This window comes from Sebastes fasciatus, chromosome 20, assembly GCF_043250625.1.
Source record: "Sebastes fasciatus isolate fSebFas1 chromosome 20, fSebFas1.pri, whole genome shotgun sequence".
Taxonomy (NCBI): Eukaryota; Metazoa; Chordata; class Actinopteri; order Perciformes; family Sebastidae; genus Sebastes; species Sebastes fasciatus.
The window spans coordinates 12,012,580-12,037,648 of NC_133814.1; the positions used below are offsets into that span (position 1 = coordinate 12,012,580).

Genomic DNA, 25,069 nt, shown 5'->3' on the forward strand with positions numbered 1-25,069 from the left:
CTCTGAACTCTCTGCGTCTTGCTCTCTTGTCGGTCTGTTTTTGTCCGTCGGTCCAGCTGGATTCTGGGTTTGAAGAGGAGGAAGAGGAGGAGGAGGAGGAGGATGAGATCTTGCTCCTCTGCTGGTCCTACCAGTCAGCTCCCTCATTGTTCACCGTCTCCACCCTCTGGCAAACTAATCGTGCTCACGTGTCCTGGGTCCTAGCGCCTGGATGCTGCCATCCAACCATCCAAATCATCCAAACCATCCATCCTCAGTGTGTACCATGATGCTTTTTACTTTTGATTCATGCTTTGAAGGAACAAACAAGCTGCTCTGCTCTTGCATAATTCAACAGCTTATGGCCTCGAGGACTTGCAGGGGGTGACTTTGCCAACTGTCCTTATTAGGTAACGGCGAGGCAAGACTTTCAATTAATTCAGTGCCCTGGCAGCTCCCCTTTTACTGTACATGTTTAACAACAGGCCTCCTGCCAGACATGTCTGCCAAGCAGAGCAGATTGGACTGAGAAAACAGCATCGACATAACAGCGATGGCCTTAAGTGCATCATCATCAAAGATCAGATGGGTTGTGCCCATGAAGATCCTCTTGGAAGAGATTTTTGTGTTACTTTCTCCCATCTTGAGCTCATCTCAGACCCTCAAATGTCACTCACGTAATACATTTATAGGAGTAACTTCTTTTTATTCCTTTGATTTATTGATTTGATTTTCTGCAAGAGATGCAGGTCAGTCTCATACTGAGACTGTGTGAAGAGTGATTGTTTTCAAGCAGTCCAGGATCAGGAAGTTGGGTGACCAGGTGTCCCGCTTTACGAGGGACTTCACAGCATTTTTATCCCACGTCCCACATATTGAGACGATGTCCCACATTTTCATTGGCTCTGGTTTTCAAAAGTCAAACCACTGAAGGACAGACATTTTTTTTTTTTTAAATCTGGCTTTTATCCAATGGCTGTGAAGAAAGCATTGAAAGCTGTCATCACGGGGGCTGTGTTTGCTGTCACAAGTGGGTCAAGTGCAGGTTAACATTTCACCGTCTTTGCTACGCCACGCCCACCGGAGAAAATTGCAAGTCACCGCAAAGTCACAAGCTATGCAGATTTAGTCAGAAAATGATGGAAACTACCACAAAGAAAAGGAAGAGCAGCCACAACAAAGACTGTGAAACTATTTATAAGTTGGTAGAAGGCGATTCTCAGAGTTGTTTGTGAGATTTGCCAGTTATTTTTCAATTTCACACAGGGGGGAATATGTCATGATGCGACACAGTTCATGTGAGTCTCACAAGAAAAGTGCGGCTCAAAAAGAGATGTGCCGATCTATGGATGTATTCGGGCAAAGCATAGAGATGTTATAAGATAAAAGACAGAATAGAAATGTTTATTATTTAGGTTAGATAGACATTATATAAAAATTGTAGACTACCTCTCAGCCTTGGTAATGTGTCCCACATTGTCCCACACAAACATACTCTTTGTCCCACATTTGCTTTTGTTGGGATCCGGTCACCCTATCAGGAAGAATGAATCCTTGGGAATATGATCTTCCTGTTTACTGAAACAAAATATTACGACCGTAGTCCGGGTGTTTTTATCCTTGTTGGTTGTTGGGTGGATATCAAATAGCTGCATCTTCAGCACATCTTGAGACGTTCAGGTGTCTCACACAGCAGATTTCCAACAGGCAGCGAGGCGAAGACTTTCCTCCGGGGTCATCTTGGGGAACAGAGCCGTCATAAATCACAGCGAAGGTCAAACACTGCTGGCTGACAGCAGAGAGCATCCGGGGTCAAACACACCGTGGGGACACACACTTCTGAGCTGTGAACAAATAGAGCAGCGCTGCTCCTCCTCTCTCCCCCTCTCTCAGACTCACGACCTAGTTTTTACTTTTTTATGTGTCACCTCAAGTTTTTTCATGTCTTGTTGCAAAGGGGGTGGCCTTGTTTTTTCACTGTTCTCAAATTTATCTTCATGCAGAGTTTACTTTGTGTCCTAGCTGCCCTATAAACTGCAGTGTCGTAGTGGAGGGATATTTACACAGGGCCTCAAGCTGAGAGTGGTCTCTTTAAAGTTTGTGGACTTACTGTATATGCCTTTTGTGGACCACAATTCAACTTTCATTTCACTCTGCTCTGCTTTTAGAACAGGGTTAGAACTACCTACAACTTCGACAGAACTAAAAAATACAACTAGCGTTTGTGTTCTTCTTCCTGTGAAGACAAAATCAAATGATCACCATCATTTACAACAATGAAAGTATGCCTTAAACTGTTGAGGCATGCCACAAACCCGAATTAATGTGAGAGTATTTGAGTTACATTTGTCATTTAGGAAATGTGGGAGGAAAGGAGAGTGGGGCCTTGTCTATTATGAATGAGTATGAATATGTACACGAGCTGTATTTACTTTCCCCTGTCAATATTCTTTGAAATCTTCACTTCGCTCCAAACACTCTATGCTTTGTGCAGAAAATAAATCCAACTAAAGCTCTGGAGAATTTAGCAACATTTGCTTTGAACAGCAGGTACTTAAACTTTAGCAGAAGAGAGATTTTTTTCATTTTAGAGAACATGTGGAGTAACAGGCAAGGGAAAAAAAGAGGTAAGTATTGAATTGAAAAGCATGCTGCTGGCATACAAAGCTCTTTAGCTCCCAGCTCTCACACCTCCAGGCAGTAGTGTGACCTGCCAAAGTCAGCTGTTTCACTTTTGCAGTCTCACCTGGCTCCCCAAAGATAGAATGACTTACAATCACAACAGCAGAGTAATTTTGCATCATTTTCACAATCCAAAAACAGAAAAAGCAACTTAAAGCAACAACACTATCTCCCACTGCATCACAGTCCTCTTCTTTTCTGCTGACTCCAAATCCTCCCATAACCAGGGCCACGGTCTGCAAATTAGCTATGGCTAGATGTCCTATATTCATTGCAACGGTTGCACTTTAATCAAGTGTAACAATGCCTACATGTAATGTCCCTCTCAAATAAACTAAGTTAAAAAAACAACAACAAAAAAACAACTTGTTAATCATTACAGCTTTTTTTCCCAGATTATTATTATTATTATTTTTATTGAGAAATTAACGTGTTTTTATTATTATTATTATTATTATTATTATTATTATTATTATTATTATTATTAGTATTATTATTATTATTATTATTATTATTATTATTATATTTAGTTTAGATTATTTGAATATTATAATCGTCTCCGTTTTTTAATGATTAAAAATAACTTATACAAACAAAAATGCAACAACCTCCAAAAAAAAACAAAAAAACTTGTTTATCATTGCAGCTTTTTTTCCCCAGATTATTATCATTATTATTATTATTATTATTATTATTATTATTATTATTGAGAAATTAACTTGTTTATCATTGCAGTTTTTCAGATTGCTTATCATTATTTCTATTGATAAATTAACGTGTTTATTGTTATTCATATTCATATTCATATAAATATTCATATTATTATTATTATTATTAGATTAGATTATTTGAATATCATAATTATCTCCGTTTTTATTGATAAAAAATAACTTATACAAACAAAAATGCAACAACCTCCAATAAAAACAACAACAAAAAGTTGTTTATTGCTTGTTTTGGATGAACATTTCAATTGGGACTCTATTTCCCAGAATGCCATTGGACTTTTTGCTCCTCGCAATTGGTCAGTCGCAGTTGATGACGCTAAAAACATGCGCCGGTAACCTTGTGCTGCTGGAGTGCTGCTGGTGCTTTCACATCAGCTGTGGAAAAGGTGTTAAAAACCTTATTTTGATGGTATATTTTGCCGTCAGCATTTATCGGCAGTCATGAGCAAATATATTTTACCAGTTTCTGTTTTTGGAACAGTGTTTGGAGCTGCTGTTTTACTGAAGTGAGTACTAATATGACCAAAAGGCCACTGTGTCATGATGTAACTGTATATTCTACACTGTAGCCTATATGTGTGTGTCACTGCTGCTGATAAGTTCAGACTTAAAGATCCATATTATGCTCATTTTCAGGTTCATACTTGTATTTTGGGTTTCTACTAGAACATGTTTGCATGCTGTAATGTTCAAAAAAAACTTTTTTTCCCTCTTACTGTCTGCTTGAATGTACCTGTATTTACCCTCTGTCTGAAACGCTCCGTTTCAGTGCATTTCAAGGGAATTGCAACAAAATTGCAACAGTCTGGGTCCATGTGTACTTCCTGTCAGCTGATTCACATTCACATACACTGCAACAGGAAATAAACTGGGACCCATTTAGAGTGTTTACGCTTAAAACCGTGTAATAATCTATATATTGTATATTTGTGACATCACAAATGGACAGAAATCCTAACGGCTTGTTTCGAACGCACAATTTCTGAATACGGGCTGTGTGTATTTCTCTGTATATTGAGCGCTTCGATACTTTCACAGTATTTATATAGGAATTAAACCTGCTTTATAATATAAAAGACATGAAAATCTCACTTTTTTATAATATGGGACCCTTTAAAGCTTGGACACGATTTGTTGAACGCCTAAATGTAATGTTTACGTGTTGGATCAAAATCTTGCTCTTGTTGTACTGGACTAAAGGTAAACTAATTATGTCAAGTTATTAATTATACTTACTTTTTCCTCCCATAGTGAGGGGACTGCACTTAACTACCACTATATTCAATCCAGTACAGCAAACCCACAAGTACAGCCTCGTTGGCTCAGTTATAAAGATGGATATGCTGCACAAAGGCAGCGTTTATAACAGGGTGATTGTATTGTATTGAATAGAGGTGTTGATGACCTTCTGTTCACTCATTCACAGTTAATAAGACTAGTGTGAACTTAAAGGAATTCTATGTTTTTCCATCTGTTATCTTACTGAGATAGAACAGTGTGACATGTCAAGTCAAGTCAATTATAGCCCTAAAGAGGCTTTACAATCTGTATATCTGTGCTTCGGATAAGGAAAAACTCCCCAAACACAACCCTTTCACAGGGGGGAAAAATGGATGAAACTTCAGGAAGAGCAACTGAGGAGGGATCCCTCTCTCAGGACGGTCAGATGTGTAATAGATGACGTGTGTACAGAATAGACCGTCGTAATAAAATTACAATATAGACAATACATATGATAAAATGATACATAGAATGTGAAAATAATATGAAAAAGTCAGAGTCAGCTGCTCATTTAAATGCATTAGACGGTATTAACGATGAGATATCACCTGTCTGCCCTGGACAAAGTATAAAAGGGCCATTAAAAGTGGATTCCCCCGGATGCCCTCGCATCCATCTAGCCACAGACGCACTAAAGCAGAGTGGGAAACAAATAGGTGTTCAGCCAGTAATGTGGGTGAAAATACAAATTAAGTCGCAACCATTAACTGGAGTTAATCCTACTGAAGCCGGCTAAAACTGCTGACACTTATGCTTCATCAGTAGGCGAGTTTATTATATGAATATTGTCCATGAGAGGGAGTCAAAGGTCAAAGTGACGCACAATTACGCATGAAAACAATTAAAATCCAAGCTCTTAAATAAAGAAAAAAAATGCACATACAAAAATAAATAATAATATCAAAAAAAACATGCAATAATTCACATTTTCCAAACCTTATGTTTGGCTCTCAGTTCAGGGTGCATAGGTGACTCGCCTGTCTGTCAGAGAACTGGAGTCACAGCCTGTGAGGTGGGGCCTTGGGTAAAACAGAGTTGTTTGCCCCTCATTCATCCCCCTCTTTGTATTCCTATTCTGGAGAGTTAGATGTCCCAGAGTTTGCTGTGTGTCAATTTGATTAAACACATTAATATACAACATATATGCAAAATATAAACACAAAACTGAAACAATGAAGGTCTTAAAACTAGATTTTGACGCGTCTAAAGCATCTATCATAGTCAACCCACATAAGTGTTTTAACTTACGTTGCTGAATGTGATTAGACCTCTTCTCATGGGTGTGCACAGAGTTTGGTGACATCATTTAATTGCAAACATAGCTCCACCTAACTAAGGCCCTTGTTGTCAGTTGATATTGTGATTAATTGCTGCATATTCCCAAACAAATGGAATCATTTCTTTATTAAATTAGCACAAACCAGTTCACACACAGTAAGCCTGGAGCTTTTTTGGGGCCCCTGGAGTTCTGAGGTCGTGTTGCAGTGTCCTGCTTTGTCCATTTGGAAACTGTTTGTGGCACAAGGTAGAAAAAGTCGAATCTCGGTGCAGTCGGAGCCAAGCAAGAGAGAGACAGATCAGAAATGTTTTGCCGTAGATTGAGAGAAATCGCCTATAGGTTTAAATGCTGAAATAGGATGCTTAAAGAAGATGGGACTGAACTTTAATTCTCCTCATAGAAACCGTGTGACTGGAGGCCGGTGTCCCAGTAAGGCTACCATTAATGGGAAGACTGTGGTTATAACAGGAGCCAACACAGGCATCGGGAAATGGACCGCCCAAGAACTGGCTAAGAGAGGTGTGGAGAAAACGTGTCTCTGATTTGGTGCAAAAAAGACAAAATGTACCAAATCTTCAGCGGTTATTTTTGCTCTCAGTGTCACACTCTTTCTTTTCCCATTCTGGCATCCTCAGGGGGTCGTGTCATTATGGGATGTCGGGACATGGAGAAGTGCGAGGCAGCCGCGAAGGAAATCAGAGGGAAGACCCTGAATCCTCACGTTTACGCGTGTCACCTCGACCTGGCCTCTGTGAAGTCCATTCGGGAGTTTGCGGAGAGAATCAAACAAGGTGAGTAAACAAAACATCTCGCTCTCCAGTTATAGAAATAAAGCACGCTAAATAACAGCATATTAAACATTATATTTATTGTTTGGTAGAAGAGCAGCGCGTGGATGTACTCATAAACAATGCCGGAGTCATGAGATGTCCAGCAGGGAAGACAGAGGATGGCTTTGACATGCAGTTTGGAGTTAACCACTTAGGTACTTTGACTGGAAAAAACTGTTTTTGCTAAACTCTCTGTAAGAAAATTGATAATCTTTACATCCCCTTACTCCATCACCACCTGATTCTGATAGTTTCTGATCTTCCTCAAGGCCACTTTTTGTTGACAAATCTTCTGCTGGATAAGTTGAAAGAGTCCGCCCCCAGCAGAGTGATCAACCTGGCCTCTCTCGCCCACATCGTTGGAAAGATCGACTTCGAGGACCTGAACTGGGAGAAGAAGAAGTTTGATACCAAGCAGGCGTACTGTCAGAGCAAGCTTGCCAACGTTCTGTTCACCAGAGAGCTCGCCAAGCGATTACAAGGCAAGTCTACTGGCCGTTGCATACGTGGGCATGTGTGGGAGGGAGTACGGCCTATGTTCTTGTTTGTAATTGGCCATTGGACATGTATTTTTAAACAATGCTGTGTGTGTTTGTGTTTGTGTGTTTGTGTTTGTGTGTGTGTGTGTGTGTGTGTGTGTGTGTGTGTGTGTGTGTGTGTGTGTGTGTGTAACAGGCACAGGAGTCACGGTGAACGCTACGCACCCCGGCGTTGTTGCCACGGAGCTCGGGAGGCACACGGGTCTGCACCAATCACAGTTCTCCAGCTCTGTGCTCAGTGAGTATCCTGCTTTCTGATTGGATTCTGAATTTAGAGAAATCAATAAATGCTTACCTAATGCACATGCAACAATTAGCTCTGGGTGTATGAGCTCTGATGCATGGCGTGGGTGAACCTTCTATTCTTATCTACTTGGTCTGTATAAATAATCATAGAAACTGACTGCATTTTCTCTTTTGAAAAGTTTCCTATACACAACATTTCAATTGTAAAAAACATTAGTTTTAGTTTTCTGACTATGCCATTTGATTCAAGATTATCTTCTTGGTTTTAAGGCAGTGGTGGAGGAAGTATTCAGATCCTTTACTTAAGCAAAAGTAGCAATACCACACTGGAAATACTCCATTAGCCACTTTGAAAATGGTACCTTAGTAACTAAATATTTTTGGTAAAAAATATCTATAAGTATCAACAGTAAAAGTACTCAATGAAGAAAAATACCTGTAACTTATTAATAGAGTATCATTAATGATGCACAAGCAGTGGGCAACCACCAAACCAATGCGGAAGTGCCTTGAAATTGCATTCTTCCTATTAGCCAGCAGGGGGCGACTCCTCTGATTGCAAAAAGAAGTCTGATTGTATAGAAGTCTATGAGAAAATGACCGTACTTCTCACTTGATTTATTACCTCAGTAAACATTGTAAACATGAGTTCATGGTCTCAATTGCTAGTTTCAAGTCTTCTTCAATACAGCATGATGTTCATTTAAATAGACCATAAAGCAGGGTTTGCTTCAGGGCGTGGCTACCTTGTGATTGACAGGTCGCTACCACAGTCTGGGTGTTGTCTGTGTTTTCATCTTAGAACTTTAACCCTTTCACAGTGTGTTTTCAGTTCATGAAAGGTAACTGTAACATTTTGGTCGACAAAAAATGTCTTATTCAGTGTTCGGTTGTACTCCTCCGTCTCTTGTCACCTCTGGTTGCAAAGAAGCCAAGATAGCGATGGCAAAAATACAGAACTCAAGGCTTCTAAGCAGTTAAATTTTTAACAATTTAATATACTACTGGGTAGTTTCATCCATGAACAATGCATTGTAATGTATAAGGTCATTTTGTATGTGAAACCTTAATGTGTAAAGTAATGCGTATATGTAGCTGTCAAAAAAATGAAGTTAAAGGTAAAACAGGCCACCTTTAATGTGGATGTCCGATCAGTGTTGATGGTAAATGTAGTCGATTGTGCGTGCTGTATTGACAGAGAAAGCGGAGTTTGCAGCTGGATAGTCTGTTGTTCTTCCTTCATCCAGCGTCGTCATTTGATGTGTCAACGACGAGGAAGAACTACAGGCTATTTCAGCTTGGGCTTCTAGTCTTCTTCTCTGGGATATTCAGACGTATTTATTAGAGCCAGAATATACAGCCAAAGAAATGCAGTGGATAGAGATCAAGGCTGTGGCTGCATTAGCCATGCAAGAGGATATGGCCGACGGGGATCCTCTGGGCATCAGAAGCTCGCATGCAATGCATCCTGGTACATGTAGGCACTGCTCCGTGAGCAGGAGAACTGAGCTTTCTCAGTCAATATAGCACGCATGGAGGAATTTATTGCTGCAATTGATGGTGCACATTCATGTAAGTGTTTCGTTTCGTCATATACCACCGACAACACCATGAATCCAGTAAGTTCTTGGATCGGTACTTGACTTCGGCCATTTCATTTAATAAAGGACCGGATCTGAAAGATGGTTAAAACATGGTCTTCCTTGCGAAGTTTAAACCTGTGGTCTCTACCAACCCCCCTACAGGTCCCTTTTTCTCCCTGCTGGTGAAGAGCCCAGAGCTGGGGGCCCAGCCCAGCGTCTACCTGGCAGTGTCTGAGGAGATGGAGGGGGTGACGGGACAGTACTACGATGTGATGACGGAAAAGGAGCCGGCTCCCCAGGCCCTGGACGAGGAGGCAGCTCGTAGGCTGTGGGAGGTCAGCAGCAGGCTGGTGGGTCTGGAGGAGGAAGGACAATCCGGCAAGTCCAACCCACCGACAGAAGTCCACAGCAAAGCTGCACAGACTGTCCCAGCGCAGAGACACGGACAGAGTCCCGAACCGGCTGTCAGTGCTATGGGGCTGTAGGCGGGCTCTGGCATCTGGGCCAGCAGGGCATAATGGACCTTTATGGCTTGAGCTGTGCCAGGCTCACTGGAACAATTAACTGTCTCAGTCTGAGTCTGGTTGTCTGTATAAAGGCAGTCTTTTGTACATGTCTTTATGTTCCTGCATCAGGATATTTTCTTTAAAACATGTTTAATGAGCAGCCTTTGACTCTTTTTTTTTGTTTTTTAAAAAGCAAGACTGTAACACTAGCACTTTTGTTCCCTTACAAATGACAAGTTGAATTTATAAACCAACTCACTCTCACTCACTTCAATACACTCAGGGGTTTTGCTGCTACAGCCACACTTGGTCTGGTAGGACTAGTAGCTTAACGTGGTTTTGTTGACTATCTCTACTTGTGCTACTGTTACACAAGGTTAACCAGTAAAAAAAGTTACATAGTCTCACTTTAAGTTATTTGTATTAAATCAAACAGATTGGGGGAAAAAATGATATGAACCGCTAAAATACAGTGCTCGCAAAGACAAAAACATCTTGAGATATATACAGTCGGTGGGATTACCACTGGAGGGGGCTTGGAGAAACATCTCGTCTGAAAATAAAACAGAAAGGCCAGCAGGATGATCCAAAAAATCTCCATCATAAAACATGAATATTTGAATTTTTTTAAATCTGAAAATTTGAATCTCGCCAGCCTTTGTTGTTTTTATGCCTGTTGGAACATTTCACCCCTAAAATCCCATCACACATAAAGACAGTCAGACAGTGTTTCACACATGCTTCACGCACGCTTCATGCTTTATTCCACACAGACACTAAGGAGGATGAGCGAGCCGTGTCTCAGTAATTTGAACCGTATATTTACAAAGGGAGGCATTCCCATCCATACTTACTGTAGATTCTCATTGAGAGTACTTCAAATGGTTTTATCGTTGTGGATTCAAGCAGAAAATGCTGACAGATAGCGCCCTCTGGCTGCTAGCATTAAAATACATACAGTAGTGGTTCTACATCTTTCATGTGTACATTACTGCTGACCATTTATGTTTAAGATTTGAGAGAGTTTGGAAGCCTTTGATTTAGTTTCTTTAAGTTAAGTCAGTTTACAGACACTTTGAAATTGCTTGACCTTGGTAATCCATCATAGAAACATTATCAGATTTGTGTTAATGTTGATTAATCAGTGCAGATTGCATTAGATGACAATGCACTGCAAATCAGTCAGGACTTACAACTGCCCCTACATTACAATTATATTATTATAATGTTTATAATAAAAGTAGACAATGCAAATTAATTTTCAAAATGAACTGGAACGATTTGCATACTATATTAATGAAAGCTAATAGTAAGAAAAGTAGAAAACACACATTAGAAACATAAAGCATAAGGGCATGTTTTGAAAAAAAGGTCAGAAAACTGGACGGTTATTAGATGTGAACCCACCCGGTTAAAAACTTCTTTGGTATGAAAAGCTTAAGCATTATAATTTATTCTAATGCTTGCTAATGCTCACTTATAAGTGAACTTCTGCTCTTGTTTACTCCTGCCTCTTTGAAAACAAATCAAGTTACAAAAGCACTCATCTTATATTTCTGATCCTCTCAGACGGCTGCAAAGAAGAATATCCATCCCCAAAAGTATTGGAGGGATCCATTGCATAGGGCTTTTTCCAACAGTAAATCCCAAAGTACAGATCAATAAGGGCCACTCTCTGCACTAATGCACGCAGATCAGCATCAGCCCTGAAACTGTAAACCCTGGATCGTTTATCTCAGTGTTGGTTTACAGTGGAGACCCTCGCTGGTGCCATCCAAGAAGATGGTGGTTATTGTCGATGAGCAACACAATCACTGGGTTCTCCTTTGCTCTCTAGATTGTCAAAGTCTCTAGAGCATGATGCTTTCTGATATAGTTTCTCTTTCTGGCATGATTCAAATCAATCCTGACCTCTAAAGTCTAGTGCTCACTGTATTTTCTGACTTTTAATCCTGCTTTATTTGTATATTCTTCCTGTAATTACATATCCTGTATTAAATAAAAGGTGTTCCAACAAATAAAAAAAAAAAAACGATTTATATTTTTGAATTTGAATTTGAATTTTGAATGGGAAGAATATTCAATAACTTCAGTATTATGCAGTGTAGTGCCACCAAAATTACTTCACACATCAATGATCTCCTCATGGTTGCACTACAACATTTAATTTGGAAAAATGTGATTTTGCATAATTCCTTTGAATTTGTAATGGGAAAAATATTCAATAACTTCAGTATTATGCAGTGTAGTACCACCAAAATCACTTCACACATCAATGATCTCCTCATGGTTGTGTACTACAACATTTAGTTTGGGAAAATATGATTTTGCATAATTCTTTTGAATTCTTAATGGGGAAAATATTCAATAACTTCAGTATTATGCAGTGTAGTACCACCAAAATCACTTCACACATCAATGATCTCCTCGTGGTTGTACTACAACATTTAGTTTTTAAAAAACATGATTTTACATAATTATTTTTGAATTTTTAATGGGAAAATATTCAATAACTTCAGTATTATGCAGTGTAGTACCACCAAAATCACTTCACACACCAATGGTCTCTTCCTGATTATACTTATTAAACTAACAAAGACATTTTGATGGCACTACACTTTATAAAAGTGAATTTATTGAACATTTTTCCCATTAAAAATTCACCAAAAGTTATACATTTGGACAGTGAGATATTTGTGGCAAGATATTCATGTATATGTGTATGTGTATATTAATATTTATATTTTGAATATGTTTTAATCATGACTTTTTATAGTGCTTCCTGTATGGTAATGTATTATATATTGTTTTTGTTTTTTGTTTTTTCTTATCTGGACCTTGAGTCCGCATTAAAGTTTGAATTGAATTGTGCTCTTGAATGCAACCCGACCAGACTTCCTTGCCCATAATGCATCGCGTCATGTCCAAGGTACAAACAGTTCCTAGTGGAAAGAAACACCTAATGGGTGAGGAATAAATGTAAAGGTGTCTCGTCAGAGTTAGTTAACGTGCTTCGTGTGGAGGTTTCATCAAAGAGGAGGTGGACGGTTCTTCTTTAAAGCTACAAAACTAGCTTGTTTTTTCTCAGAAGGTAATATGACAGCAGCTAGGTAACCCTAACTGAACTTCACTACGCAGTCCTGCTATTTAAATACAGCTCATACACTCCAAGTTGTTTACTTAAAGCATGTTCACAGGGATAGACAAAATAACAGAAACACCTTACTCTCTATGAATCTGTTAGAGTTGCATTACATGACTTCTTTACATGACAGTTGCTCTGCCACTGCATCTATGATTTATTTTGAAATTTTGTAATGTGGCACTCATGACAGCCTGTGCATACACATGCTTCAAAATAAAAGAAATCAAGTAGAGTTTTGACTGAAAAACAGTAAAAACTTCCTTTTAGTTTCTGACAATCCTGAATATTATCAGCTTTACCAAAACTGCTGCAGTGGGCTATTGTATTGCAAGGTGTTTCTGTTATTTTGTGCATTTACAGACCAAGTCATTCACTGCATTGTGATTATGGTAATGCCAGTGTGATTGCATCTAAACTAACATGCATTATTTATCAGAATGGCAGAGCCACAGGGAAAAGCAGAGCTGCTGCCCGAAGATGTTGGCACAGATGACTGCCTGACTTCGTACACACACATCTACAGTCCAGATTTACTCAAGTGCGTATGAAAACATGCTTTTGAATGCATTCCCCCATTGCCTGGTGTGATCTGAGAGTGAGTGAGAGAGAAATGTTGACATGCTTGTTACTGTACCTACTACATGAAGTGACCTTTTTGAGGGTTTTGCACTTATTTTTCAGAGATCAGGTTGCTTTTATCACAGGTGGTGGATCTGGGATTGGACTCCGGATAGCTGAAATCTTCATGAGGTGAGAGGACTACTCGTTTTTCCATAACATGCCCAGATATAGCAGAAACATTAGACTATATTTAGTCATATTTCACTCCTTACATTCACAGACTTTATTGGTGCGTGTATAGCATGAGAATAAATGCATGTAGAATCAATGCTCTGTCAGCATTATGTCATTACTAATACTCTAAAACAGCGCAATGTGTGAGCGAGATAGTGTGTAGGTGTACTTTGAACCTTCTTGTTGTGTTATCTGACAGTCAGACTTTTGCATGTGTGACAAAGTTGAAATAGTTCAATAATTTACTAATGTGGCAGAAATAGTTTATCTTTTATCAAAACAAAGACACACTGTGTAACTGCATCTGTTGGTGTCCTGGTTGTCCACTTTGCAAGCAGCCAGACTTTAACATTGACCTCATCTCTCATATTGTGTGCCTGCGGCCTTTTATCACTTTTCTCCCTTTTGCATTCACTGTCTCCTGTCCGTCCCCTTCTATCCCACCTGTTTCATCATAAGTTACTCCCTCTGTCTCCCTGTCAGCCTTACTTATGCAAGCATTACATATTCATGTTCTAATCAACACAATACAGCATGTGCTCTTTAGTATTATTATTGTTGTTATATTTCTTTCTTTTCAGGCACGGCTGTGACACAGTGATTGCGAGCAGGAACTTGGACAAGCTCAAAGAGGTGATTCCTTTTTACATAATTTCCACAATCCTAAATTATATATCTTACGCCATAACTGGATGTTTATGATTGTGTGTGTCTCCCTAGGCAGCTAAAAAGCTGTCTGCAGCATCAGGACGCCGCTGCCTCCCTTTGTGTATAGACGTGAGGAAGCCCGAGAGCATCGCAGCCGCCGTGGACGAGACGCTGAAAGAGTTGGGCCGCATAGACATCCTCATTAACAGTATGTGACCTCTTAGAGATGAGTGTAAAAATATGTTTTCGTGCGAATGATTACTGAGTTTGTGGTGCTGCACACAGTCTCTCACCCTCACACTCTTCGTCATTACACAATGCATGAATACATTTTAAAGTGCTGAAGTTACTTTGAACAAAGGTCAAGTGTGAAGGGGTTTGTATCTATCTTTATCTTCTATCTTTGCACCCTTATCCCCTCTACCAACTGTTACATCACTACATAACATGCAGAAATATTCAAATACACTATTTTTAGTATAGGCAAAAATAACACATTTGTACTGCATTCAAAAAACTGCTTGTTTTTTGCCCCAAACTGCTTGTGATTATCATAAAGAGGACATGTCTGTAAAGGGGAGACCATCGTGGGTACCCATAGAACCCATTTTCATTCACATATCTTGAGGTCAGAGGTCAAGGGACCCCTTTGAAAATGGCCATGCCAGTTTTTCCTCACCAAAATTGAGCGTAACTTTGTAGCGTTGTTTTGCCTCTGCCCCGACAAGCTAGCATGACATGGTTGGGGTCTAATGGATTCAATAGGTTTTGTAGTTTCATATGATACCAGTACCTTCACTCTAGCTAGAAAACTGAATCCGGTTCAACCTCTGAAAGACTGAATAGCCTTGGATTGTTAATGGCTTTTGTTAAAGTCACGGTTGCTGTTGTTAACAGATGCTGCTGGAAACTTCCTCTGCCCGGCGTCCTCACTCTCCTTCAATGCCTTCAAGACAGTAATGGAGATCGACACCATGGGTACATTCAACACCAGCAAGGTGGTTTATGACAAGTGGTTAAAGGTACGGTTCATTTTCTGTCTGTGACATAATGTTTCAGTTCCAAGTTAAGGAGCTACAGTATAAGTGAGTTGTTTATTACCTCATAGCACTGAAATGATGATAATACTGTATCTACAGGAACATAATTGTGTTATTGATCAATCATTTTCACTCTGCAATTCACTCTGGTCACCAAAAGATGGCAGTAAAGATCAGAGATGACTGAATACCTTGTCTCTAAATGGGATGTAAACTGCTGTCTCTGCACACTGAATCTGATTTGATTATTAACCCATTGCATTGATGTTGCATCATTTCTGTGTGCAGGATCATGGTGGCAACATAGTGAACATCTCTGCAACACTTGGATACAGGGGACAGGCCCTCCAGGTGCATGCTGGCTCTGCTAAGGCTGCAAATGGTAAGAGCTTTTTCTTTTTTTTTTACTGTTATGTAATGATATCAAAATGATAATCTAATGACTAAATGTTGCCTCTCCTGTCCTCTCAGATGCCATGACCAAGCACCTGGCTGTGGAGTGGGGCCCCAGTGGGGTAAGAGTCAATTCTGTGGCTCTAGGTCCCGTCTCTGGCACGGAGGGCTTCCGCAGACTGGGTAACGATTTAACACAATACTGGCTAAGTCATTTATAGGCTATACACTTAACAAGCTGTCTTTTTATATAATAAAATAAAAGTATTTTATTATAAACAATGGTTTGATCTCTTACAGTAAGCTACAATTTAATACACAACCTTCAGGAACAGATGGGAGGTTGTCCAGAAACTGACCTGTTAGGGCTATTCTTATTGGTTTATAATAGCAAAGTCACATATTCATAACAAGGCTTTTGTAGTACTATTATATCTTTATGTATACACTGCACTCTAAACTCCAATAACTCAACTAAAAAATAGCAATAAGCTAGAGCTGCAACAGATAATCAATTAGTTGTCAACTATTAAATGAATCGCCAGCTATTTTGATAATCGATTAATCAGTATTTTTTTAAGAGAAAAAAAGGTTTAAATTCTCTGGTTCCAGCTTCTTAAATGTGAATATTTTCTGGTTTCTTTACTCCTCTATAACAGTAAACTGAATATCTTTGAGTTGTGGACAAAACAAGACATTTGATGACGTCATCTTGGGCTTTGGGAAACACTGATCAACATTTTTCACCATTTTCTGACATTTTACTGACCAAACAACTAATCGATTAATCGAGAAAATAATCAACAGATTAATCGACAATGAAATAATCATTAGTTGCGGCCCTATAATTAGCAAGCAAGCCAAGAAGAGTAAAGGAAATCTAATGAAAAAACAGTTGAAATTAGCTAAAAGTAATGGTTGAGACATCCTGCTGCCACTCAAAGTGGTAGTTGTACGACTGCAAACTTGACCAAAGCAACAAAAACATTGACAATTCAAATATATGAAAAAATAATTGTAACAATAACCACTTTCTATAATTAATAGTGTTAAATACCGTACAGTTATAATCCATACATAAGGACATATGTGGAACATGACAGGTGAATGTTGAGGTCATCTTACAGAGCTGTGGGGTTCAGACAAAAGACAGTGGGAACCACTAATGTACCATATTACAGTGTCTGAGCATGGATTTTTTTTCTTCTTTTAATGCCTCAGGTGGTACCAGTAAGGAGGCTGCTCATGGGTTCCAGTCCATCCCTTTGCAGCGGGCAGGCAACAAGACAGAGATGGCCCATTGCACTCTTTTCTTGGCCAGCCGGGCCTCCTCCTATGTAACCGGAACCATCCTGGTGGCGGACGGCGGAGCGTGGCTGACCTCGCCCAACGACGTCTCCGTGATGTTGGGTATAGCTTCGTTTAAATCCGCTAAACTGTGAACGGGGGCTCTTCTGTCCTCCTCCTGACCCAGGTGTGTAGGAGGAGGTGCAGCTTGAGGTCCATGTGGAGAGACAGTATGACTGAGAATGTGATTGTGCTGTGCATTGTGTCGTTCTCTGATTTAGAGAGTTAAACAAAGTTAAAAAAGATTTTTCTAAATGAGAAGTACAGTATAACCCACGTTAATCTACTTGTCTCTCTTATTTTTCTTTCAGGTTATTGGTCATCTGAAAAGAAAAGAGACAAGTAAATGCTGAAAACAAAAGAGTAATTTAGCACATCTGTAGTTCTAATCATGCTATATGTACAGTATTTGAGGTTTATCTCACCCACTGTTGCCTTAAGAGTGTATTGCTAAGTGGCTGGAGGAGTTGAACACTAACATACTAATTACTGTATTATATGTGTTTACAATCTTAGTAATGGATCAAATTATATAACAGTTCAGGGATTTTTCACCCATTACAGTGCTGTGTATCGTCATCATGCATTTCATGTGTAGTCATGCCATTTAATGTGATTTTTAAGTACCTCTCATGTATTAATAAAACATTTATAATTCCAGGTAACCATGACTATTTGCATTTACTATTGCAATTTTTTTAATTATTTTTTTTACAAACAACTGTCTCCGTCTTGCCCTCTGGTTGCTGTTTGACTGGCACAAGGATGCATTTTCCTTGATTGCTGAAGCTTGAATTGTACCTGTAGATAGGAGCAGACTACTTTTAATGCAAATCCATTAGATTGAATCAGTGGTTCCCATCCTACCTAGGGGTCAGGACTTGACATCTGAGGGGTCACAAATTGATTGGAGAAAAATAAGATGTCAATCAAACTTTATTTGTATAGCACCTTTCATACAGCAGTTCCAAGTGCTTCACAGATGACTGACAAGTGGAACGTAAAACAGAGTAAGTGTGAACCGTGAAAACAACAAAAAAGACAATAATTTGAGACCAATGCACGTGAGACAATAAAATGATAAAACTAATTAAATTAAATTAAATTAAAAGCTATAATAAGGATAATAGTTGTAAAACAGTGTGAAGTAAAAGCTAGATTAATAAATATGACAATAAAATATAAAATTATACAAATTAAATACAATAAAGTAAGTGATTAATAAAATAACAATAAATTATACAAATTAAATAGTATAAAATAGGTGATTAATAAAATATAATACAATTATATAAATACAATAAAATAAGTGATTAATAAAATAACAATAAAATATAATACAATTATACAGATGAAATACAATTTAAAATATGTGATTAATAAAATAGAAATACCATATAATACAATTTTATGACTTAAAGACAATAAAATAAGTGAATATAATAATAAGCATTCTTAATCAATTTCGTTACACAAAAATGTTTGATTTTTCTGACTTTATTTTTTTAAATGTTGCATTTCTTTGTGTGAAATATTGGTTACTTATGTAGATTATAATTTGTTCTAAGAGATCAGGAGCCACAAAATTGGGGATCCATTGGATTAGATGACCAAAATGAGATACAATTGCAAACCTGAAGAAAATAAATACCTCTGTAAAACAGATGGTGGCGCCAAAACATCACAATTGCAGCCATCTAACAATTACTATTTTCTCAAAAATAATAAATCTCCTCTTGTCCAGTGGTTTATATATTATTTACATCAACTGCTGAGTAGTTAATGCTTTGCAGAAACAGTCATTTAATTGGTAGACCAGTGATTTCACAGACAAACTGCTGAAGTGACCCTGAACTTTACCCTCTGTGTGAAGGGGGGTGCTTACTTAAAATATATGCATATGATAATATAATATAATATATATAATATATGCATGTGAGTGCAGAACAGTGTTTTGAATATTATCCAGCAAGACACCTCAGTTAGTTCAGTGACCCTGAACTTTACCCTCTGTGTAAAGGGAGGTGCTTACTTAAAATATATGCATATGAGTGCAGAACAATGTTTTGTATATATATATATGTGTGTGTTTTTGTTTTTTGAGTTTATCTTTGTTTTAATGTTTGATGTGAAATTTGTTCAGTGTAATAACAACTGAAAAATAAATAAATAAAAAGTTAAAAAAAATATATATATATATATATATTTTTTTTTTATCATTTTTTTATATATATATATATATGCATATATGCATATGATGCAGAACAATTTTTTGAATGGGTTTTGTGCACAAACACATCATAAGGTCCCATTGATGGCAGCATATGAAGCCAGATACTGCGGGGTGTTTTGTACGCTTGCGTGCAACGTCAGTGGTGTGTATGCGGCTGGAGGAGGAGGAGGAGGAGGAGGATGGGACACTGCTGATGCTGATGCGAGAGCTTTCAGTGTCTGTGATCAACATCGGTGGACTGCCTGCTCACTCAAACGATGGAGCTTTTTGCCATTATCTTACACCTCTTTTAGTGTCACCGTTGTCTTCGTGCGACTGTGACTTGATGGTGTGTTTTTAAGACATAACAGAAGGATAACAACAAGAAGAATCTCAGCGGTTTCGTCTCGTCACTCGTCGTCTTCTGGCCTGTCTTGTGGACTGACACAGGTGGATTGTCTGCTTGGAAAAACGGCATCGAAATGAAGACATAATGGTGGACTATTATCTCCGTAGTCTCCTCTGTTAAACGGAGGAGTATCGACACCATCATCTGGTAACAGAGAGGAGGTAGAAGCTGGACTGGTAGCTAGCTAATAGGCTAATTTCGCTAGCTCAGTCAGTTAGCAGCTTCTCAGTGGGATGCTGGAAGGAGGAGTTAACATCAGTTGCTAGCTTTAATCACTGAGGTTTGACTGTGGGTGTTATATTTAGTAAACCAGCTTATAATGACATATTTAACCTCATATCTGGAGGTGAAGGTGAGGTTTTGACTGGCCACGTTGCTGGTAAATGAGCTTGTGATGGATCCGATTTGGATAATCAGCTAAGAAAAGCTAATGTTGACAAAACTGGTGTGACTTGCTTGCCAGACGTTTTTGTTGTTGTCAGTTCATGACTTTATTTGCCAGCTTTTCAGGCTTCAGAGTGAAGCATGTTGTTGACTTTGGATGTGCTGAAGCTGTTTGTGGCAACAACAACCAGGAGAGGAGCTGTCATGGCACATGAGAGGCACATAGGAGGTCAAAACACAGCTTTAACATCAAGATATTAGTATGCATTTAGACACTGTTGTCAAGATGTGGATGTCAACTGACTGGAGTTAAAACAACAAATACTATTTGTTAATCTGTTGCCTGACTGACATTGTTCCTACCTTCTTAAAACTACCCCTAGTTTACTTATTATTTTGCCTTGACAATGCTTCTAGGAATCCCACATTTGAAGGTGTCATTGTAAGATGTGTAATGCCATTTAGAAACATGGCATTAAAGCTGAAGAACTGGATCTCTATGGCAGCAGTGAGATAATACAGCCAGCTTTTTCTGAGGGTTTTATGTAAAGTGGATCAAGCCAATATAAATGGAACCGACAGTCCTGTCTGGCCCTTTGGGGCACACCACGCAGTGGGAGCCAGAACAGCCATTTCCTCTCGGATTTCACACGCTGGATTCAGATAATGGAGGTGTGCTTTGTCAAAACAAGGGTGGCCAGACAGATTTCAGAAACCAGGATCAAACATCGGAACAGAGTGAGGAAGAAAACGCTTTCCAGGACGAGCCGGTAGAGTTGGACGACCTCATACGTATCGTTGATTCTCGTGTAGATCAGTCCAGTATTTCCAAAGCTTCTCTCCATGGTACTCATATAGAGGAATTGTCCTTTACAGAAAACACTGAGCAAACTAGTGAACTGAGTGACTTCACTTTGTCATGGCTGTTTTCTCCCAAACTCACTGATGTGGTTGGGAAAAGCTCTGCCCATGAGGAGCTGACGCAGGAAGGCCCTCTTGAGACCTCGAATGACCTCAGTAGTCAGGCTGAGCTAATAAGCCTCAGTGTACCGGTCTCTCCGTCGAAGGTTTCCAACACAGGGAATCCACTTTTGTTGGTAGATCTCCCCTCAAGTGAACACTCTTGTCTCCCCCCAGAGTCCTCGGGTGAGTGGAACCCACAGGGTGTCAGCGAGGAGCTGGTAGACCTGTCACAAGACCAGCAGGTGGGTCTCCCTCCCTCGCAGAGCAGGGAGACATTGTCACCTGAAACCCGAGACAAAGGTTTATTCCCTGATCAAGTGACTGTACCCTGGAGCACTACCCTGCAAGGTTTACCTGAGAACTGCCTCACGCATAAACACGTCAGCAGCACGCCGCTGGAGTGTTTCGAAGGATCTGTGCCTTTGTTGGATTTAGAGGTCCCAGATTGTGACAGCAGTCTGAGCCTGTGCCCTGCCAGTCCTCCCTCTCTTATCTGCACAGGTGTGCCATTAGATTTATCAACACAGGAGTCGGAGGTGGAACATGAAGGAGCTGCTGTAAATAGAGATGTGACTTCAGAGCAACCGGGTGAGAATGAGTCACTTGCTCTGGGTTTGTCAGCTGAACCTTCATCACTGACGGTGCCTCTGGCTGAAGATGCCTCCATCCGAGGTGAATTCACCAGTGAGAGCTGCTCTGTGGGAAATGAGTCAAATGAGGATTTGATGGAAGACAATATTTGTTCTGAAGCCAAAAATCAAGGGAATGAGGCAATGGCTTTGGATCTGTGCTTGACTACCGACGAGGTCCGCGGCGAGGAAACGTGGGACTTGAAACCTCGGGAGGATGTACAGAACGGAAGTGTTCCCGATCCCACGACCGAACAGAGGGAAGAGGAGAGTAACCAGCTCGAAGGATCCGATTGTCATGAGGTGGCTTCTTTTGATTTTTCTGTCCAGGACTTGCACACTTCTTCTCCCGAGGCCGGATGGACTAGTGAGCAAACTGTGGAAACAATTTCTCTCTCTAAGATGGTGGTAGATGACTCACTGCCAATGGTCTCGGCTGTGAATACGAGGGAGGAAGATGTCTCCCCACTAAAAGACGTATTCGACGCTTTGGACCAAGATGGAGATGGCTTTGTTCGTATCGAGGAGTTTATGGAGTTTGCTGCCGCCTATGGGGCCGATCAGGTGAGATTATTTTCCTGTTGACGTCCTTCTCGTTTCCAGCTCGCAGCCACTGGATAATGCATGCTGAGTGAAGTTCTGTGTAAAACCATATAAAGCTCCATATACATAAATGATTTATCATTGATTTTGTGCTGAACCTCAGAGTGCTTCTTGCAAAAAAGCCTGCTTAATTCAATCAACTGAAATCCATCTGGCTGATGTCGCTTTGCTATCAGTATTTCAAGTTGTTTAGCATCTAAATCTAAATCTACAGTATGTTGTTTCTAAAACAGGGCCCTGATTATGAGTTTTTAATTAACTACAACAGGTTTATGTTGCCCCAGAGGTAACACAACCTCTGCTTTGGTGCTTGTGTGTTTCCTACAAATTAGCTCCTAACATTCGGTGTGATAGATGTGGCAGCATATTATTAAAACCATGCCTGGATTAGTTTGACATGTCATTTTTGGTGAGTGTTCAAGAGCCCGGATTTGGATTATCATCCGGATAAGTCTGCCAAGCATATTGGCTGTAATGAATTCTCTCCGGCCCGGCACTCCTCCATATGTCAAATGACAAACACTCATTTGCATATCCTGCGGTTTGGGGATAATCTCTTGAGAAATGGCTGATGCTCCTCCTCAGCCCACCCATGACCCTCACCCATTTGTTGCTCATGGCCCAGCCTTTTGGGGAATAGTTTCACAGTTACTTGCAAATCAAGAGACAAGAAACAACACCTAAAAAGGAAACCTACTAAATTCCAAGGTGTCACATAATGACATTAAATTGATTAAATAGTCTTACTTAGTGAACAGCTATGAGCAGTAAAAGGGAAGAGAGTCTGTTTGCTTCTCATCAGTCCATTTGAATTTGTCCTTTTTTGACCCTGTGTAAAGTCCTTGACTACACTGTATTACCCAGATCCTTTGAGCCCAGGTGTTGGTCTTCAACCAAAAGTGAAATTCAGAGTATAAACACTTCACACAGATCTCAAACGCTCCAGAGTAAAAAGAATGACATCAGTTTCTTTTCCTGTCAGACGAGCTTGTCTGTCCAAATGTTTACAAGAATCAGACTGAGCTCAAGCAAGATGTGATCACACCATTTGCAAATAACAGTAAAAGGGCGGATGCAAAGGATGATGTAACCTAACCGGTAGAAGAAATTAACATAAGCCCTCATGAGCTTGTATGAGATATCTTGTTCAACTCATGTATTGGTCTCTTTTTTTATTCATGAAGCAATAAGAATAATGTCACTTGCAGTATTTATAATCCATTTTAAAATGTGTCCCTTCTTGTTTTTAAATTTTGATTTTATATATGGAGCGGATGCAGGCAACATTTTTAAAGGTATAGTACGTACGCGTTGTCGGTTCCTGTTTGTAAACACACTGCATTCAAAGTTGGCCACACCTCCACAGCTTAACGAGAGAGAGAGAGAGAGAGAGAGAGAGAGAGAGAGAGAGAGAGAGAGAGAGAGAGAGAGAGAGAGAGAGAGAACAGCGATAGTCAAGTGAGCAATGGAGTGACTGAAGAGAGAGAGCGGCGTTAGTGAGAATAAAGCAGCAAATCGGAGAAATTAAATATTATTTTCTGATTGTTTCCTGGCGGTTACGTTCTAAAACACACAACTAACTCTGCACAACCATTCGGGAAGATGCAGAGTTGCCGAATTTTTGAATGAATGCAGACTTCCTGTCCGCTGGCTGTGGCTCAGCGCTGCTCTCGTCAAACTACAGACACTCACCGATCATAGCTGCACTCACAGCACAGAGAGGAGCAGGGGGATCACTGGAACACATGCACGTAACACAACCCAATCTCATCCGTGAAATACGGCTGTTTTGTATCTAACAGAGTAAAGGTTGGACTTGTAAGTCGGTATCAGAAGCCGATATGCATGACAAAGTGGTGGCATTTGACCACCTGAAAGGGCTGCACACCCAGCGCGCTATTATTGACTGGGGGTTACATCCCCACATGGGGCCCAAAGGCTGTTTGCAGAAGTGATGAATGAGAGGGATTACTTTTGTATCAGTCTATACATTGATTTTTAGTTAATTCTCGCACATTATACCTTTTGATTTAGAACATATTAACCAATTTAAACTCTTTTTGATGACCGTTGAACGAGGCCTTTGGGTGAGGACGGGTACTTGTTGGTACTCCACGCACACACAGAGTGTGACGCTGGCTCACTAATGCTTTTTAATCCTTCTCTCCCAGTTCAAAGCACCTCTGTCGCCCCCGATCTGTCCCGTGTCTAGCCGTAGGTATCTGTGGCTCCCCCAGGCAGGGAATTGTGAAGGATTAAGAGTAAAATGTATTTTCCTGAGTCAGAGGGCCTCCATGGTTTGGGTGCCATCCACCAACTGCCCATGACCTTGTTTTGTGGGACAGAGGAGCAGAGCTTTTGTCATGTTAGTTTAATGTGAATCAATTCCACCTGTTTTTTTTGCTAGGCAGTTCTAAAGGTGAGACATTTACATGACACTGGGAGTTGATTTTATTTCATAGGTGTGGTCAGTTTTACTGTTATTCCATACTGTTTGGTTTCTGGTGGAGTTTTCCCGCTGCACCTCCCAACTATCTAGATTCCAGCAGTTTCCTTTGGATCTTTATTTCTTAAAGGTTTTCCTTGGACTGCTAACCAGATTGTGCAGATTGATTACTTGTGTGCCTTTCTTTGTGTTTAGGCTATCAGATATCTGGTTCGCAAGAGCTAATTTGTGCCCTTACCGGAACCGTTCTCAGATTTCTGTCTTTTTCGTGATCTGAGAGGGAGACAAAGCCTTTGGCGTGTTTTTGCCTTTTTCATTTACAATAAGTAAGCATGCAGCAGACAGACTTATCTTCAGAATGTGTGGAATGTTATATAATGCATGTAACCTTTCAGTGGATTT

The 25,069-nt window shown here is 39.9% G+C and overlaps 3 protein-coding genes across 8 annotated transcripts in view; all 3 read left to right on the forward strand.

Annotated features, from left to right (window-relative positions):
- The first annotated feature begins 3,677 nt into the window (after positions 1 to 3,677).
- LOC141758591 (retinol dehydrogenase 13-like) lies at positions 3,678 to 10,437 on the forward strand. Of its 3 annotated transcripts, none has more exons than XM_074620162.1 (7): positions 3,678 to 3,775; positions 6,350 to 6,468; positions 6,585 to 6,740; positions 6,830 to 6,934; positions 7,049 to 7,261; positions 7,455 to 7,556; positions 9,310 to 10,437. In XM_074620162.1, exons 3-7 carry the CDS (start codon positions 6,599 to 6,601, stop codon positions 9,630 to 9,632), a joined length of 885 nt encoding a protein of 294 aa, XP_074476263.1. In that variant the 5' UTR covers positions 3,678 to 3,775; positions 6,350 to 6,468; positions 6,585 to 6,598; the 3' UTR covers positions 9,633 to 10,437. The 3 variants fall into 3 exon arrangements, with proteins under 3 accessions (XP_074476263.1, XP_074476262.1, XP_074476259.1); XM_074620161.1 differs by having other exon boundaries at positions 3,684 to 3,895; positions 6,833 to 6,934; XM_074620158.1 differs by having other exon boundaries at positions 3,686 to 3,895.
- A 2,124-nt stretch (positions 10,438 to 12,561) lies between these two features.
- Positions 12,562 to 17,686, forward strand: decr2 (2,4-dienoyl CoA reductase 2, peroxisomal). 3 transcript variants are annotated; one of them, XM_074620068.1, is made up of 10 exons: positions 12,562 to 12,744; positions 13,235 to 13,336; positions 13,480 to 13,548; positions 14,175 to 14,226; positions 14,314 to 14,449; positions 15,139 to 15,263; positions 15,570 to 15,663; positions 15,753 to 15,857; positions 16,896 to 17,148; positions 17,333 to 17,686. In XM_074620068.1, the coding sequence occupies exons 2-9, from the start codon at positions 13,236 to 13,238 to the stop codon at positions 17,114 to 17,116; spliced, it is 903 nt and encodes a 300-aa protein (XP_074476169.1). In that variant the 5' UTR covers positions 12,562 to 12,744; position 13,235; the 3' UTR covers positions 17,117 to 17,148; positions 17,333 to 17,686. The 3 variants fall into 3 exon arrangements, with proteins under 3 accessions (XP_074476169.1, XP_074476167.1, XP_074476168.1); XM_074620066.1 differs by having other exon boundaries at positions 16,896 to 17,084; XM_074620067.1 differs by having other exon boundaries at positions 12,571 to 12,619; positions 16,896 to 17,084.
- A 1,733-nt stretch (positions 17,687 to 19,419) lies between these two features.
- rab11fip3 (RAB11 family interacting protein 3 (class II)) overlaps positions 19,420 to 25,069 on the forward strand; it is a 35,469-nt gene continuing 29,819 nt past the window's right edge. The window contains exon 1 of one of the 2 annotated variants that reach the window (XM_074619003.1): positions 19,420 to 22,182. In XM_074619003.1, the coding sequence (XP_074475104.1) occupies positions 20,596 to 22,182 (1,587 nt within the window). In that variant the 5' untranslated portion in view covers positions 19,420 to 20,595. The remainder of the gene's footprint in view (positions 22,183 to 25,069) is intronic. The other variant, XM_074619004.1, reaches the window with a different exon arrangement.

What these genes read in the sequence shown, in the direction of transcription:
- LOC141758591 (XM_074620158.1), top strand. Translation starts at nt 3,831, where the DNA reads ATGAGCAAATATATTTTACCAGTTTCTGTTTTTGGAACAGTGTTTGGA. An exon ending in GTTTGGAGTTAACCACTTAG is followed by an intron (nt 6,935 to 7,048) that starts GTACTTTGACTG and finishes ATCTTCCTCAAG; the next exon opens with GCCACTTTTTGTTGACAAAT. An exon ending in GTTCTCCAGCTCTGTGCTCA is followed by an intron (nt 7,557 to 9,309) that starts GTGAGTATCCTG and finishes ACCCCCCTACAG; the next exon opens with GTCCCTTTTTCTCCCTGCTG.
- decr2 (XM_074620066.1), top strand. Translation starts at nt 13,236, where the DNA reads ATGGCAGAGCCACAGGGAAAAGCAGAGCTGCTGCCCGAAGATGTTGGC. An exon ending in TACAGTCCAGATTTACTCAA is followed by an intron (nt 13,337 to 13,479) that starts GTGCGTATGAAA and finishes CTTATTTTTCAG; the next exon opens with AGATCAGGTTGCTTTTATCA. An exon ending in CGACGTCTCCGTGATGTTGG is followed by an intron (nt 17,085 to 17,332) that starts GTATAGCTTCGT and finishes TTTTTCTTTCAG; the next exon opens with GTTATTGGTCATCTGAAAAG.